General features: G+C 41.2%; 1 protein-coding gene across 2 annotated transcripts in view; it reads right to left on the bottom strand.

Annotated features, from left to right (window-relative positions):
- Nucleotides 1-18,841, bottom strand: part of PIGN (phosphatidylinositol glycan anchor biosynthesis class N) — a 91,824-nt gene that overhangs the window by 59,602 nt on the left and 13,381 nt on the right. For both annotated transcript variants that reach the window (XR_011337150.1, XM_069853538.1), the window contains exons 5-11: nt 16,361-16,485; nt 14,978-15,108; nt 13,010-13,126; nt 4,705-4,745; nt 2,700-2,759; nt 1,543-1,635; nt 60-115 (exon numbers count right to left, since the gene is read on the bottom strand). Coding sequence is in view for 1 of the 2 variants with exons in the window: in XM_069853538.1 (XP_069709639.1) it covers nt 60-115; nt 1,543-1,635; nt 2,700-2,759; nt 4,705-4,745; nt 13,010-13,126; nt 14,978-15,108; nt 16,361-16,485 (623 nt within the window). In the remaining variant the exon portion in view is untranslated. The remainder of the gene's footprint in view (nt 1-59; nt 116-1,542; nt 1,636-2,699; nt 2,760-4,704; nt 4,746-13,009; nt 13,127-14,977; nt 15,109-16,360; nt 16,486-18,841) is intronic.

The raw sequence follows: 18,841 nt of genomic DNA on the forward strand, positions 1-18,841 counted from the left end.
TACCAAAATTATAAGAAAAATAATCAGGTAACATATATACAGTTTTTACAAACACTTACTTGAATGGTGTAAACAGAAATGACAGTGTAGTTTCCTTTTTCTGACTCATCTTAACCTGTATAAAAAAGCATTAAACCATTATATGCAAGTTGTTAGAAGACTAAAAATTGTATTAGGATAAACTACAAATTGCAGAAGACTTCCAACACTTTGGAAAAGGAATGAAACTACACTGTCAATCTATTGTCCAGGAACCTGGGTGTTATACTCCTGTATGCGTAAATCCTCTGAGTTCTTGGAAGCTCAGACCTGCTCTGAAGTAGGAAAAATAAACCACTCCCCAGCCACTGATTTTCACAGGAGGACTTCCACAGTTTGCAGGATAAAGAAAAGATACAGCTACAAGTGCTACCACACTTCAGTGACAACCTCTGTCGATGCCAGATGGGAACTAGCACACTGCAGCAACACCACCAAAGCAACGCTGTTAGATCGATTAACCCGTACATGCATAAAAATAGAAGGTTTTGATGCCATAAGAGCCACTTCCCCAAAGTCCTTGAAAACAAAAAATTCTCCTGCAGCAACCTGACTCGAGTCTGACTATCAGTGTAAAGTACAGACAGGAACTTTCTAAATGCACTGCTCCCAAAACCTGACATTTTGAAATAGCGACCCACATGTCTCATCCTATCCATCCAAGGTTACATCCTCCTCAGGGAATACAAATTATGTTCAGGTCAGCCCATCACAAGAAAAGTAAAAACCCATTTGGCGTATCTAAGCTACTTCAGCTTCAGCAGAGAAACGCAAAGGAAAGAACCACCACATACAAAAACCAGAAGAGATGAGCAGTTCTTGCATGGTTCAGCTTCCTATTTGTGGAGAAGATAGATTTCCCTCAGAGCATTTCTACGTCTTAGCAAAACTGGGATTTGGGGATTTGGAACTGTTTCTCATTCCACTGCCTAATGAAAGAGAACCTTTTTTTTTTGCTTTGGACCACATATATGTTTTCATAATATAATATCCGATATTAGCTGAATCAAGACAGAGAAGCCAGAGATGAACACTTGCAAAGCAAAACAACAGATACAACAGCATTACCTGAAACTTAATTAGGCCACTAATTTAATTTCTTTAATGGACAGGTGCTTGTTACCTTTTTGATCTCTTTGAATGCTGATCCTGACTTAGAGCCTTGTCTCCTAGCCCCTTTTGCAAAGGCAATATTTCACTTCTCAGTTAGCAGCACTCAGCTTCTACCTACACACTGCAAGCAGGTTTACATTAACACCAGGAAACATCAGCATTTATGTTAACAACCAAGAAAAAAGTTACTCCTTCTCACAAAAAAGTCTTTCGAACTCCTTCAGATATGGCTCATGGCTAGTCAATCAACATCACTCAGTTTGTGCATTCAATTTTAGTTCTTTGAATTACAGCATACTATATAAAGCACATGCCCTAGCATAACTATTTTACACCCAGCAACGACTACTAATCAAAGAAACATTTTTTTTTGACCGTATGTTTAGTTACCTTAAATTGCTCAAGAATCTGAACAGCATTGGTAAATATGCTCTCTGCTTTGAAATGAGCACTGTTATTCAGATATTCAAGAGGCAGGGTTCCCTGGGGAAGAAAAATGCATATATACGTAAAAAAAACCCAAAAAACATTAAACTAAGGAACAGAAATTTCTTCAACTGAATGGCAGGCCACACGAGCAGTAAGAATACTTCAAATTACTGCCAAAATAACTACTGCAACTCCTTTTGAAAATATTCTTCTTGCATAATTCATCAACATTACAGGGACTGTTCATACTATCCCAGCTCCCACATAAATAACAGAAGTTATTATTAAAGCATATACCATGTAGTAATACAACCTCAACTTTTAATCAGAAGCTACTTCTGAAATACCTAGAAGTCTTCCATCCAAAGCCTCACCTGGTACTTGTGACAGAAAAGCAAGCAGCTCAGTGCCACCCTACATTGAGCAGTTTCCCTTGCACAACCAGCAGTGAGTGCAGGTCAAGGGAACATAATTTAGGATAGAGACTCCAGAAGAAGTATTTAAAAAACGTGTTGTAAGCAAGTGTTTTAAAAATGAAAAAAAGCAGAATGAAAGCGCATTAATGTAATGCTAATTATCAATTAGGAATTTATGAGACAGCCTTTGGACCTATGTAAAAATACGCAAATGAAATTCAAAGAAAAAGCCACCTCACAGTGAGGGCACTCACTATTCACTCACTGATGGCACAAGATGCCATCTGAATCAAGTACAGTAGTTTAAACAAGAAATAATTAAACATTAAATTGCAGGAAACGCCTTATTTGCAGGCTCAGCTTTTACAATCAAAATCAAGTGTTATTCAAACCATACTGCACTTTTACCATCCCTAAAAAACAAAGTAACAGAAAACTTTTATGTAGCTCAAGAGTATAAAGCAGCAGATTGCAGAAAGATCAGATGCCTTTCCAATTGGCAGCACTATATAATCTATAAAACAATTGAGTTTATACTCCAAATTGAAGACATACATACAAAGCTAAAACTACAAGCAGTCTCCATCACCTATAGCAGTTTTCCAAATTTATAACCCTTCCCTTCACAAGCCTTAGGTCTCGTCCCCAACACCTCTTCGCAAGCAGATTTCTATAGTATGGAACAATGCTTGTACTTCTTACCACAGAATTCAGAGGGAAAGGCACACCAATAAGGGAAGCCATCAGTGGCGCAATATCAGCCTGTGCAAAAACAAGCAATGTCATTTTAAGATATTTCTAGCCTCTGTAGCTAATAAATTCAGTTTAATTTTAATCTATCTGTATTTGCCAAAGTAAATCGAATAATACTATGAAGTTATGACACACAAAGCTCCTTTACAGTATTTTTTTTTTTGTTTCCAGTAGTCATCATGGCATGATTAGATTCAAAATGTGAGGCTCCAGTACTGATAAAACATCAATAAAGCAGTTAGTTTAAAACGAAAACACAAAACCGCGCAGTATTTATTCACAGGACTTCAGTACCTCTTTCACTGCACTCAGAGGCATACCACTTTTTATGACTATTTACACCACAGAAAGAACTAATTTCATATTTACAGTTTTAAGCAGTACACTGAATATACTGCTTTTCACAGCACTTCTTATCCCTTGTTCCCACAGTGCCAACTACTCACCTTCTCTTCTGAGGGGAATTCTGCACTTTTACTCATACCCCAGAAAGCCCTAAGCCCTCAGGAAGGCCCCTCAATCTACATCAGGGCTTCTCATAAAATGATACCACTACCTTCTTACTTGTGATGACAAACATTGACTCTCACCAAGTTTATACGTTCCCTTAGTATAAAGCTATGCACCAAAATTATTTGGTTTTTTCCAGCATAAATCCGAAGACACTACAGCAAAACCACAGGGACTGCTCCAGCCTCAGACATACTGTGTAGATGGAGACTCCAAACCATTATTTGTAGAGGACAAAATACATGTAGTGTAATAGTGAGAAGTAGTCTAGTTTGCTATTCTTACCCATAGTCCCACATGTACTACAGGATAAAAGCTCTGTCTTTGGGGACTCCATTAACCAGAACAAAGCAACACTCGAGACTCTCCTACAGGGTCTCTAAATAACATCCCCATAACTCCTATCAACTCTGAGGGGAAAATTAATCTCTAATTTTGTACAAGGGCTTTGATGAAAGCAGCTGATCCAGAAAATTCTCAAATTCAACCTTTTAGCAGAAGTTTATTTCTCTTGTTTGAGCAAGCTTGGAGTCTGTTATTCTTATGCGGGATTTCATAGGATGATAGAAAGTAAAAAGCAAACAAGCTTCAAGTGCACACATGTGCGTACATTATCATCACGATTTAAAAATGCTTGGGTTATTTACTATCAAGGGTTAAGTTGCCTGACTTTTTTCCTTCCTTCACAGCACAAATGGTCTAAATTGCTAAGTGGCTGGGCCATAATCACAAACCCTGTTGAAAAAAAACCCCACAATTTAACAGTATAGCGAGAATTGGTTTTGATTCAATAATGGCAGCAACTTCTGGAAAAAGTGACAAAATATAGACATTGAAACAGATCACTCAAAAACTACACTAAACACAGACACAGCTAACTTAAGTGCAGCAAAAAGCATACAGCAGATAGCCACAAACTTGGGAAATACAGTCATCAGACCATACTATTTTGTGTTTAGCTGAGCAGCTTCATAGGAGATACTGAGGAGGTGTAAGTTCAGTTCCAGAACATTTTCAAAACAGACAGCAGAAGGAAAGCATCACAAGCTACTTCTAAAAGTCTGCAAAAACAAATGCCACTCTGAGAACACATTAGATGCTATTCAAGTTACTTTCAAAAAGGCACTGAGTTTCCAAGGAGTACATGTCACAGTGTACTGCACTCCTACAACGGCATATGATCACTTAACTAAACATGGTGTGATAATGTGTCTTCAGGAGAGATGTTGTATATAGCTGCCACGTGTTAGTGAGCAATTTAAGCTTTTCCTTGTTATGTTCAGTATAAGAGAGGTTCCTGTAGCTAACATTTAAGTAACACATTCCAGGGAAATGCTATGTCAATGTGATCATACATTCAAATTCCATCAATTAGTTTAAACCACACAAAACTCATAATTTGAGGTGAAAATTTATGACGTATTAAATGAGGTATGTTTGATACCTGATTGACATCCAGCCTCTTCAAGTCCTCCAGTTTCCATTCTGCAAGAAATAAAAGAGTACATGAACAGCTAATCTACATAGATTTGAAAAGGATAATTGAGTTGACATTTAATGTCTTGCTGCCATTATCCGTAAAGTGCTGTTACTAAAGAAAATCATAATTTCGCTTTAAGATGCTAGTTCTAGAAGGGTTGCAGATGGAACTCAACAGGCAGAAACAATGAAATGCATTCATTTCAGTTCACATTTTCTTTTATCCATCAGGATAAATCACTACCTGCAATTGTGACCTACATCACTTGAAGAAAGTCCAAGGTCTTTATTTTTTTCAGCACAGTATAGAAAGCAATATATTACCATCTGTGCAAAGTAAAAGACTCAAACTCAGGTTTAAGAGAAGGGCTGTTTAAGTCTCTTCAATTGGTTTTAAAAAGGTTAACCCAAGGTCCCCAGTATACTGGCACAGAGTGGTAAAAACATACTTCATGTCTGCCACTGCCATAAGCAGTACTGGCCAAGGGCAAGCTCAAGGGAAAAGTTCAATGATTTAACAATCAGAAGAACTACAATGAAGGCAGAGACAAAACCAAACATAAAACCCCTAAAGCTGTGGTGCATCATACCAAAAGCTGGTTCAAAACTGTATTTTCATGCTCTCTATTAGCCTCTAAAGAAATAAAGAGGAAATTGCCTCTTTTCTTGCCGGATGGAGAGCTGTTTAAAAAGAGAGTTTAGCAGGTGTTGGGTTTTATTATTTTCATGTCGTCTTTTCTTAATGTTTAAATTTGCTGCCCCACTACATGCAGCAAAAATACAAGCAGGAAAAAATCCAAGCAAAAAAAAGCCCCAAAACACCAAAAAAAATACAACACAGCTTTTTTTTTCTGTTATCCAAGCTTAAAAAAAATCAGACACACAGGAAAACATGTGAAGCTGAACAAACACAGGGCTGAAACAGTCTTGCTAATAAAGTATTTAAAACATTGTCAATGACCTATCTAGAACAGATCTCAAGTATTGCAGTAAAGATGCTGGGGACTGCTACCCTCAGCCTGGGAGCCAAAGTTGATGTTAAAAACAGACATGGGCACCTTTCTCAGTACATAGACAGCTAAACAGGCAACTTGCCATGCTGCTAACATCACTTGCTGGAACGACACTGCAGAAAGCACAGACGGAAGCAGGAATCCACCTAGCACCTTGGGGACACTGGTGTTATAACTACATTGCCCAAAATTATCCTCTGGACATATGTGAAATAGAAGTTCAAATGCACCAGAAACAGGCTTCATGAAGAAGACAGGTAAACCATCACTCAAAGTTCTGGCTCAACCTTATTTATTTTCTCCAAACAGGCATTCAAATCCTAGATCATGCCCCCCTTTATCCATCTCATACTACACCTTGTCTGCGCCAGCCTCAAACCTGCCTCAGCTGAAAGCTGCCCAAGACCGGAAACATCCATATTTGCAGCATTGCATGTACTGAACTTATTTTCAGCATTTATTTCATACCACTGCTAGCTTCAGGGCGCTGAGTACACTGTTGCTTGGTGCCAGGAGCTCCTGAAGAGCAACCATGTACCTTAACAGCAGCAAGACATACAGTAACAGTGAGTTCCCATGGTAACACAGGGGAAGTATTATCACTATTAGTGATGAAACTCACACCAAAATGAACATATTTGCTTCCTTTTGCTTCCCAGAAAAGGAAACGGGTTTATATTTCTAGACATACAGACTCTCACCCATATTCTTATTGTATAAATGCATACATATATATATATATAGCTGCAAGGTTGGGGTTACAAGAGATGGGGAATGGCAGCAAGATCCTGCCAGAGGAAGGAAACCTACTCCCCTCACCCATACAGCAAGGCCCCAGATCCCCCTGGTGAACAAGTATCAGGTGCTGCAGGTGGAATCCAGCCCTGAGGATGAGGATGGTGGCTCCCACAGCCTAGAATCTTTCCCTAGGCTGCACCATTCTCAGAAAAAGATAAAAACATCCTCCATCAAGAAGAAGAGGAGGGTGATTGTTGTAGGGGACTCCCTCCTAAAAGGAACGGAGGGACCCATTTGCAGACCGGACCCGCTCCACAGAGAGGTCTGCTGCTTGCCAGGTGCATCAGGGAAGGAGGAAGCTAGAAAACTTCCTTCCCTGGTTCACGAGACGGACTACTATCCTTTGATAGTAGTCCAAACTGGTAATGATGACCTAACAAACAAAAAGGCCAAAGCCATCAAGAATGGCTTCAGGGCAATTGGGAAAGTGATGGAGGGCTCTGGGGCACAAGTAGTATTCTGCTCCATCCCAATGCTAAATAGAGAGGAGGGGGAAGCCAGGAGGAAGAATTCGATTAATACCTGGCTCCGAGCCTGGTGCGAGGAGAGGGGCTTTGGCTTTTTTGATCATGGGGGGGCTCACGCACCCCCAGGCTTTCTCGCTAAGGGCGGGACACATGGGTCTCCTAGGGGGGCTAAAGCCCTTGCCAGAAACCTAGCCAAGCTCATAAATCGAGCTTTAAACTAGATGTGAAGGGGGAGGGGGTTGAGCCCAGGCTAGACAGGAATGAGCCTGGATGTGGGGAATTGGTGATTGGGAGAGGGTGCGCGGGCGAGGACCACCAGTACCTCACCACACAAAAAGTGGGGGAGAACACACCTCGGGGTGTTAAGGGAGATGCAGGCACTCTGGTGTCAACTGATCCAGTTACCAGGCAGTTGGGAACGAACCCTGTTCCCTCTAGGAGGGCTGAAGGCTCGGCAGCTCAGCTGAAGTGCATTTACACCAATGCACGCAGCATGGGAAATAAGAAGGAAGAGCTGGAAGCTGTCGTAGGGCAAGGGGCCTATGATGTTGTTGCCATCACGGAAACGTGGTGGGACGACTCATATAACTGGAGTACGACTATGGTGGGGTATAAGCTTTTCAGGCGGGACAGGAAGGGTAGGAGAGGAGGTGGGGTAGCCCTCTTTGTAAGGGAGGACTTGGACATCACTGAGATGGATTGTGGAGATGAGGAGGTTGAGTGCCTGTGGGTCAAAATCAGAGGAGCCCACCAGAAGGTAGATTTTGTGATGGGAGTCTGTTACAGACCACCCAACCAAGGAGAAGCAGCTGATGAGCTCTTCTATAAACAGCTGGGGTTAATCTCTAGATCAATGCCTCTCGTTCTGGTGGGAGACTTCAATTTGCCTGATATCTGCTGGGTGTACAACACAGCAGAAAGGAAGCAGTCTAGGAGGTTCCTGGAGTGCGTGGGAGATAACTTCCTTGCACAGTTGGTGAATGAACTAACCAGGGAAGGTGCCCTCCTGGACCTCCTGTTGGTGAACAGAGAAGGCCTTGTAGGGGATGTGGCGGTAGGTGGACGCCTAGGACTAAGCGACCATGAGATTATAAAATTTTCTGTTCTAGGTGAAGTGAAGAGGGTGGTTAGCAAGACGGTAACATTAAATTTCCAGAGGGCAGACTTTGATCTCTTCAGCAGGCTGGTTGGTGAAGTCTCATGGGAGACAGTACTCAAGGGCAAGGGAGCCCAGGAGGGCTGGGAGCTCTTCAAAGGGGTGGTCCTAGCAGCTCAGGAGAAAGCCATCCCCGTGGTCCGGAAAAAAAGCCGGCAGGGGAGAGAGCCAGCTTGGTTGAATAGAGAGATCTTGAGGGATATCAAGAAGAAAAGAAATGTTTATGGCCTCTGGAAGAAGGGACAGGCCTCTTGGGTGGACTACAGGAGGGAAGTGAGATTGTGTAGGGAAAAAATCAGAAGGGCTAAGGCTCAGCTAGAAATTGGATTGGCCAAGTCAGTGAAAGATAACAAAAAATCTTTCTACAAATATATAAATAATAAAAGGCGGACTAGGGAGACCATACAGTCCCTATTGGACACAGAAGGGACAACAGTAACAGGGGATGAGGAAAAGGCTGAGGTACTTAATGCCTTCTTTGCCTCAGTCTTTAGTCGTAAGGAGGGTCGTTCCGCCTGTGTACAAACCCAGGAGCTAGAGGAGCATAATGAGGCTCCCATGATCCAAGAGGAGGTGGTCAGAGCCTTGCTAGCCCGACTGGACAGTCACAAGTCTATGGGGCCGGACGGGATTCACCCTAGGGTACTGAAGGAGCTGGCGGATGTGCTGGCCAGACCCCTTTCCATCATCTTCCAACAGTCCTGGAAGACTGGGGAAGTCCCACTGGACTGGAGGCTGGCTGATGTTGTGCCCATCTACAAAAAGGGCCGCAGGGAGGACCCAGGAAACTACAGGCCTGTCAGTCTGACCTCAGTGCCAGGGAAAGTCATGGAACAGGTGATCTTGAGTGCTATCATGAAGCACATGCAAGAGAACCGGGTGATCAGGCCCAGTCAACATGGGTTCACAAAAGGCAGGTCTTGCCAGACTAACCTGATCGCCTTCTATGACAAAGTGACCCGGCTACTGGATGAGGGAAAGGCTGTGGATGTGGTCTTCCTGGACTTCAGCAAAGCCTTTGACACAGTTTCTCACAGCGTTCTGCTTGAGAAACTGTCAGCCTCTGGGCTGGACAGGCGCACACTCTCCTGGGTGGAAAACTGGTTGGATGGCCGGGCCCAGAGAGTGGTGGTAAATGGTGTGAAATCCAGCTGGAGGCCAGTGACAAGTGGGGTTCCCCAGGGCTCAGTGCTGGGTCCAGCCCTGTTCAATGTCTTCATCAATGACCTGGATGAGGGCATCGAATGCACCCTTAGCAAGTTTGCGGACGACACTAAGCTGGGTGGAAGTGTCGATCTGCTGGAGGGTCGGGAGGCTCTGCAAAGGGATCTGAAGAGGCTGGACCGCTGGGCAGAGTCCAATGGCATGAGGTTTAACAAGGCCAAATGCCGGGTCCTTCACTTGGGGCACAACAACCCTATGCAGTGCTACAGACTGGGAGAAGTCTGTCTAGAAAGCTGCCTGGAGGAGAGGGACCTGGGGGTGTTGGTTGACAGCCGACTGAATATGAGCCAGCAGTGTGCCCAGGTGGCCAAGAAGGCCAATGGCATCTTGGCTTGTATCAGAAACGGCGTGACCAGCAGGTCCAGGGAGGTTATCCTCCCTCTGTACTCGGCACTGGTGAGACCGCTCCTCGAATACTGTGTTCAGTTCTGGGCCCCTCACCACAAGAAGGATGTTGAGGCTCTGGAGAGAGTACAGAGAAGAGCAACAAAGCTGGTGAAAGGGCTGGAGAACAGGCCTTATGAGGAGCGGCTGAGAGAGCTGGGGTTGTTTAGCCTGGAGAAGAGGAGGCTGAGGGGTGACCTCATTGCTCTCTACAACTACCTGAAAGGACGTTGTAGAGAGGAGGGTGCTGGCCTCTTCTCCCAAGTGACAGGGGACAGGACAAGAGGGAATGGCCTCAAGCTCCGACAGGGGAGGTTTAGGCTAGACGTTAGGAAAAAATTCTTTACAGAAAGGGTCATTGGGCACTGGAACAGGCTGCCCAGGGAGGTGGTTGAGTCACCTTCCCTGGAGGTGTTTAAGGCACGGGTGGACGAGGTGCTGAGGGATATGGTTTAGTGTTTGGTAGGAACGGTTGGACTCGGTGATCCGGTGGGTCTCTTCCAACCTGGTTATTCTGTGATTCTGTGATTGTTCAGTTTCATTAAATAGCATTATCAAATGCTATGTCGGAAAACTGTCTACATACAATGTGCTTCAGGTAGGAAGAAACTCTGCTAGACCTGGCTTTGTCAGAAGCTTTTACATCTCCACTTCCTCTATTCATATTCCCAAAAGGCATAGAGTTGAACCAGGAGTTGTAAGAAATTGAGTCCAGGAGCCTCCGAGGACTGGGACACACCTGCAGGCTGGCCAGTCTGGGCTGTACTCCCAGAAGTGAGGGGTCTGGGATGTACAAGCAGCCCACGCTGGTTTACAATTCCGGCTCACTGTCTTGGTCTCCCATAAAGTGCTTAATACAGGTTTCCCCCTGCTTGACAGCTTTACCTTCATTTACAAGCTTCTCTGGATTTGAGCTCCAAGGCCACCCAATGAGACTTGTGTTGAGGAGCTCAAGAGCAGCTCTGCATTTTCTTTCATTCTGAAGAAGGGTCAAGCCAACAGCCAGATAGGCAAAACTACACATTGCCCACAGGATGCTGGGCTGCCATCACAAATCTTCCCAAGCTGACTGCATGGCCAGGCCTGAGGGAAGGCAGACCACAGGTAAAGGGACTGATGAGGAGAAGGCTGTAATCCTGGAGCAGAAACTGTGCTCTTCCAGCCACCCAAGGAGCACATGAATCTTTCCATGACAAATTGGACAGACTAAGTCCTGCCCATTGGCACTGCCTTTGGGGGTATCGACCCTTGATGGCAATGATGAGAAGAGAGACGATTCACTGAGCTGCCTACAGCCTGCTTGAATTGAACAGAGCATAAGAAATTTGTCAGCATTAGAAATAACCTGCTCTTTTCATGAACTCTTAACTCAGAGAAATTAGGAAGGATTGTCAATAGATGCAAGAACTTTAACACTGGTATATGCAATTACAAATTTAAGTTAAACAATTGCAGCCATTGATGACATAGCAGTCTTGAAAATGCTCTCCTCTCCTGCACGTAGTCTCAGCTGCGTTTGCACAGAGCAGGAGAGGAAAACTCAAAAAACTTTTCACCAGACCTCTTTTAAGCATCTTTCCTTTTGCAAGTTAGCTTTGTAAAAATATCCAGGACGGTAAATTAACAGAGTAGCTGAACTGTACTTTCCTGCAAAAGTACCAAGTTGCATTTCAACAAATCTGTTTTCTTTACTTCTAAGCTACGTAGCCTACTAGAAGCTATGCTTTACTGCCATAGAGAGAAACATCACTTTTTAAGGAGATATTTATTACACAAATAGAGATTCAAATTCCCAAGATATTCAGAGATTCAGATCTCCAATAAAGATCATCCCTGTCAATTAAGAACCTGTAAAAATAGTGTCTAAACAGACAAACAACGTGCTGCACAGCTGGAAAGCATCAGAGCAAGTCCTGAACAAAGGGAGGAGTTTCTGATGTTTGCTTTGGGGCATCTGGGGTTTTGGTCTGGTTGTTTGTTTTTAAACCATCAGAAGAAAAAAATCAAGCAGGCACAGCAGGGTGCAGACACATTCCCTCCTTGTAAGAAAATACACTCTTCCTAACAGATGACAGCCACAAAGCTTTCCCTATTGTGTATCTCAAAGACAACTCAATGCTCATCTTTTTGGAAATGCTCTCACACCATTTTCACCATTACTTGAAGTCAAACGCTGAGGTTTGTACTAATGCTGCTGAGAATTACGGAAACTGACAGTTGTAAAAGTCAACTACCTCAGACCAACCGGTCGTACCAAAACAGTCGGTTTTACTGTTTTCTATTTTTTATTCTATAACTAATTCTCAGCTTTATCAGAGATGTCATAGTTTTATAGCAGCAGTGAATCACAAAGAGCGACATGTTAGCATGATCTAAATCTGAGAACTTCTTGTTTAATCTGTTAACAAATACCTTCTCAAGAGCAGGCGGGAGGGTAAAACCTCTGGGCTGAAGTAATTTTTACCTATTTTCTCTTCTCTAATGTAGCTTGACAAACAATCCAATAAAACAGAAAGTCATTACCTCATTGATCCTGCATAACAACCTGAGAGATTCAAGGCATCTTAAGAAACAGAGCAGACTACAAGAATGGGGCATATGAAAGAGGAAAAGCTTGCACAGTTTAACCACACATAGTTTGAGAAACCCATTGATATTTCAGTAAGCCACTATTTATTAAACTACATATTTGAAATACTAAAAATTATTTTTTCCAAAAAACATTTACACTTCTTAAATAAACTACAAATGGGAAAAATAACAGTAAAGAGTCACAGTTTTTCACTGAGAAAGACTGTTTACATTTCCAAAACAGCCACAAGGATGCAAGTGACACAAGACAGTCCTGGAATGTCCCCAGGGTTGTACTGTGAAGCCAGAAAAAAGTCTTAGTACATGTCAACTTATCATGTTTCTGTACAAATAGCTTATAACCTCTGGGAGTCTTCCAGAGAATTAAGTCTCCTCTGGAACTAAGTCTTAGGAGTGTGAATAGCCTGCTGTACACAAACAGATAGAGTCTTCAATTCCATGATTAGAAAACAAAACTGACACTGATATTATCTACCCAATTTTGCAATATCCTCCATAGGCATACCCTGTCCACATCAGACAACGTAAGACATATTCACTGTAATGGAACAGAAGTCAGTGAGGATCAACAGGTGTAATGTTTAAACACCTCCTTTTTCACTGAATTCTTTCATTTAAGTTTCATATTTTACTTACCTTTCAAAAAATTGTCTTCAAAGGACTGGGATGTGACTTTCTGTGGATAATTCACCCCAGCACCCCAAACAATCAGTGGTGTTAAAGTTTCTGAGGGATGACCAGCTCCATGGGATCCTAAGATAAATGAAACCAAGAAAAATGTAAACTTTAAGACATGTGGTGTAAAACCAAGCAAAACCCACGTACCCATGCACGTGTGTACTAAGTTCTTGTCACAGTATACATATTAGAACCCCATCACATACAACCAATTCCAGCTTCATATCTTATTTTTACGCCACTAACAATAAAGGCTAAATTCAAGTGCAAGGTGGGATAGCTCTAGTGCTTAAGTCAAGCCTCTAAAGATACAACCTTGTATACTAAAAACCACAAATGGTTAACATACAGAAACTAAACACAAACTATTTAAAAATCTCAAGGTGTAGAGGAGTTACCTACTTGGAACAGATGCATTTACCTATGCTGAGCACCCCACAGAAATGAGAGATGACTGACTTGAGTAAAATAAGGCACGTGCCCATAGAAATCACATAGAATTGATCTCTGGCCTACCAACAAAGGCAAGACTTCCATTTCAAAGACAAAAGACAATATGCATTGCAACTGTCATCCTTTCCCCAGTGACACAAGTTCATTTTAAAGGTTTTAAAGCCTGGTAGCACACTCTTTAAAAATTGATAAAGCATTACTTCCTTCTGTGGGGAAATTAATTCCCTCCAGATTAACGTATCAGCCACCAAAAGGAGGAAGCTTTAAAACTATGACATCTCAACAGCAGCTGCACTGAAGCAGAAACCACACAAGCTTGAGAGAAAAATTGGGCACTGATCTCAGTGGGTGAGATATCACAGCAGCAAGATAAGCCAGTCCTACAGGGAACAAGATCATTACACAAACTCTATGCTAGTCACCATATGCTCTACAAGATTATATATTTTCCTCACATGTATATAAACACACCCTCTTCCCTCTGTGTGCACGTATATATATTTTAATATTTATGAAGAACAGAGACCATCACATTGTTTTAAGGACAGCTATTTTTTTTAAAAAAAAAAAAAAAACCCAAAACCAAAACAGAACTGGGTGTGAAACTGGGAATAGCATTGAGGGCTGTACAACAATCACTGACAAATCTGAAAAACCAGCTTTGCTTTCCTGAAACATCTCTAAGCTTAAGAACACACTGACTTGGGAATAAGATTTCTGAAGTTCAGAAATCCTTGGAAGGCATTCTTGGGGCTCAAAAGCAGCAACAACCACTCTTCTTCGCCGAGCTTGGGAAAAAAGCAGACGGACAGTATCCTCCTCCATCCTCCTGGAGGATGCCTTCCTCCAGGCATCAGTATTTTCTTTCTATTGAAGGAGGTAAGTGCAATTTTTTTGAGTGCTTTCAACTTAGCTGAGCCACCAGCTCATCTTACTGAGACTGTTTCCATGAATACTTTAAGGAAGGTACAGCTGTCCCATCTTTCTGCTGTACCTAAAAGTCCACAGCAAGCAAAAAGAGCCCTCAAGAAAAGTTTTTCAGTAGCTCCCAAAGAAGTTTGTCACCTTTCCCAGGTGCTTCAAGAACAAAGCAGTAACTATTTCTATCCCATATGGGCTGCAACAGCTTTCCAGGTGGGAACCAAATAACAAAACCTCCCCCTGCTCAAGGCAGCTTTCTGCAGGGAGGAAGTGTTAATCGGGTCTTTTTCTCCCTTCTAGCAGCCACTAAGGGAGTTAAGCTTTATCCTATTAATTCTTTTTTACTGTACAGATATGGAACTCAACTGTCATATAGCTAATAAAAGCCCCTGCTGCCAAGTAACCATTTCCTAATTTGTATGGGTTTCATACACAAGCAACACTTAGGATATCAAATCAAAGCAGAAGCTCCAAATCTTCTCACAAGACAGAGCTCTAATTGCACTACAGATGCTCATCCACAAGCTCAGCTGACTCCACAAAAAGACTCACCCCAGTCTGTCATTCCATGATCAGAAGTTAAAATAAATGCAGTTTTTCCATCATTTCCATAGAAGTTTTCAATCATTGAAGCAATTTCTTTTATACCTTCATCAACCTTTTTAATATTCTCCTTGTATTCCCTAGAAAAACAGAACACACCATTAGATTCCAAGTGGCTCTCACACTTGGTATAAAGTCATCAATGGTCAAAATGCCCAGCCCTTTGACTACAGACAGTGTTACCCTTCCAGAACCTCAAGCTAACAAAATGTATTCTAGATGTACAACCTCTCCTCCTCCAAATCTTACATGAGATACTAAAAGGGCACAGCACAGTTTGAAGGTTCCTGAAACTACAGTTTCAAATGGGTATTTATTTACATCTGACCTGTCCTTGATTGAAGACTATAATTTAATCACCCACAGTTATCAGACAAGTTAAGGATTATGCCAAAACTAAAAAATTCTGTAAAAACCCAAACACTATAACCTGTAAGTTTCAAAAATTACTGTAAGCCAGTAACCAAACAAAAAAGAAACATCTCACCAAGAAAGGACTATTTGGGGATGATTCTCTGATCAGCACGGATCCCAGAATTTTGTGGAACAGAGGTTAAACCAAAAATTTGTATATTCTTAGAAAAAGTGACTGTGGTGAACTTTCAGCCAACTAATTTTCTAACTGTTGCTGTTGCTAAAGTCAGTTTTAAAGCTCTATCTTAAAAAAATCCAAACAAACATAAAATAACATGAGACATACAGTATATGAAATTTGGAATGATGCAGAAAATCAGAGCGAGTATTTTGGTAGTATGCAAGGATCAGGGGAAAGACATCATATCCTGCATTCAAAGTACACGAGGAAGTGAAAGTTCTCAAATAACACACTTCAAGTTGAATTGTTGAGTACTGTTAATCTAATGTCTTCTCTTCAATTAAGTGTCCTAAGGAAAGCTAAAATATAATGCTGAAATTGGCAGCCATTATTTCTGAACTTGCCATGGCTTCTAAATTCAAAAATACCATTTCTGTCATGAGGAATCAGAGAATTGTTTCCATTTTTAACTTAAAACTTCAATTTCCTATGTATACTTAAGATCACATGTTGACTATAACCAAGACAACCAGCTAAAAATGAGATGCAAGTAGAAGAGTATAACCAGACACATTGTATATAGCAAACATCTGTCACTTGTACAGAGGAGACCTTAAAACCAAAAAAAAAAAAAAATTCCGTAGAAAATTCAGAACATGAGTAATTACGGTGACATATGTAATCTACTGTAGAAATCCTCAATTTTTGTTTCAAGCTTGATAAGTAGCACTGTTAAAAAAAAACAGTGTATGCATTTGAAACTACTAAGAAATATATAAGCTTAATCTCTCAATTACCTTGAGTTTGGCCGATGAGCATGTCCATTTGTGTCTATGCCTAGCAAATGTAGAAACAGAACCACTTTGTCTTCATTCAGTGCAGAGAACAACGTTTGATTACTTTTGGAAGAATTAAAGAAGCTCTGTATGGAATAAGCCATTAAGATATTAATCTGAGTACAATGGAAAAACATGATAGAAAACTTAAGACTAAAATGCTGCTGCTTACATGTCAAAATACTAGTATTTATTAGAGTTACAAAAAATTATTTACTTCTGAATATACTTGTAGGGGGATAACTACCATAAATATACTCAATTCAAAGTTTCAGATTATCTAAGACAGGCAACACTCCTCAAGTTGTGGAGTCTTTTGGGGTTTGTTTTGGATTTATTTTTCCTTCTGTTTCTTGGAGTTTCTTTAGGCAGAAGTACCAGATAATTGCATATCACCTCTTCTTTGCCTCCTGTGTAATCATAACGATGGACCATTCCCGCCTGGAAGCAAAGTTCTCGAATACTCTTGCTCTGGAAGCAGGCTCTGTGGGACTGAGATATCAAGCTACAACTTCTTTGCAGGAACCAAATAAAAACAAGCCATGTTTTGTAAATGCATGAACTACAGAACATATATTTGCTTTGCACATGTTTTACTGAAGCATCCCTGAGGCAGATACCAGGCAACACTGCCCAAGGAAACAAAGCTGGGTAGGTTTTAGTTCAAAGAGTATCCAGAGAATGTTTCAGTACACTAATAGAACGGTAAGCATCTTCAATTTTCACACAAGAGTCCATGGAAAATGCTGGTAGAGCTAGGGAACCATTTCTGCCACCAAAGGACAGAGCAGTCCATTGCACACCTCTAACAGCAGTGGAACTCTTAAATATTAAAGCTCAAACCTCATGTAAACTGAAGTCACTATACCAAGAGGAAGATCTAACAGGCAGCAAGAGTACCACAATAAGCCATATCAGAAAACAATGGCAGTATGAAATTTCACCTTTTTTCCTCCCCCTGAATATATACAAGCTGCATGGATTAATACTTGCACACAGTGAGTTGGACTACATGACCACCAGATATGCCTTCCAACCTCCTTCTTCTATACGCTCCTGAGTTATATTACTGAAAATCTTCACAAGGAATAGATATTTCTATTTCCCAAATCCAACCAGCTTTTCTTTTTTCTGGCATCTAACAACAAATAATGCCCTGGCTACAACTGACATGCAATTTAGTAAGACCAGCAATAAGTTTCCCACTAAAACATTCACAGTAGACTGTAAAGTTAATTATAATGTAATACTAATTAAAACATTACTATCTAGCAAACACACAGTTTACTGATGTCTGAACAAAATAAGGAGCCTGTGGATGTCTAACATAAGTTGTTGGGACAGTTTGCTCCCCTAAATAGAGTCCTCCATTGAAACATGATCCTTTAATACAGCTAATAAATTGCACGGATGCACAGAGAAAAAATGACCAAATAAACTTTCTCCTTTCACAAAGCTCCTTCAATACATAAATCCAGGGTGATTAATTAAGCTGATTGATTAAAGCTGCACATGCTGATCTGTGCTCATGGAAGAGTTTAAATAGTTATGCCAGGTTTTAGATGCAAACTGAATGTACAAAGCCCGATAAACATATGTTTACCAGGTTTATATCAGTTGAGCATGTTCATGCACAAGACTTCTACGTGTATTTAAATAAATTATTCATCCATTGTACTGCTAGTTAGGGCAGAGCTATTTGTATTGAAATCCACTGACAGCAGTCAACATCAGGTCATGGCACGGTCTCCAGAGCTTCAATGTTAACATCATTCAGTTCTGGACTCCAACCCTTGCCCAGAAGGAACTGTCTGAAAGAGCTTGGCCTGGCCAGCTTCTAGCAGAAAGGGACAAAAGGAAGAATAAAGCATTGCACTCAAAATAAGAAGGGGTCAAAAAAAAAAAAAGAGAGAGAAAGGTTTGCCACCTGCACCTACATGTCTATTTAAGTCAGAAGACATCAAGAGAATACCTTAAACCCATTCTACCCTGTGGTCATAATAAATTGTCATTAGGCCATTTCTGAGACTCATGTCCAAGACTGTTGGAGTGCCTGGAATTTTAATCATTTTGCCCTAATCAAAAGTTCAATCTTATAACATAATTTTTCTCAAAATAGTTCTTTTGGTTTTGTTTTTTTTTAGAAAAAAAACAACACAGAACTGCATGACACTGATTTCCACCCCCCCACCCCCCACCCCCATCGGTATTTGACACAGACTCCTAGTTGTTTTGCTCCTTAATTTTTCTTTAGGAAAGAGTCAAACTAATGATCTAGATAAAGGTCATTGAACTGAGATTCATTTGGCCACAACACAATAAATTAAACCCAGACTCTTAATTATTTTGAGGGCTTCTAAAAAAAAACCAGAAAAAACCACACAAATAAATCCATACCCATCTGGAGGTCAAAGCCACATCCAACCTATTCCCACATATTAA

This window comes from Phaenicophaeus curvirostris, chromosome 3 (genome assembly GCF_032191515.1).
Source record: "Phaenicophaeus curvirostris isolate KB17595 chromosome 3, BPBGC_Pcur_1.0, whole genome shotgun sequence".
In the NCBI taxonomy this organism is placed as follows: domain Eukaryota; kingdom Metazoa; phylum Chordata; class Aves; order Cuculiformes; family Cuculidae; genus Phaenicophaeus; species Phaenicophaeus curvirostris.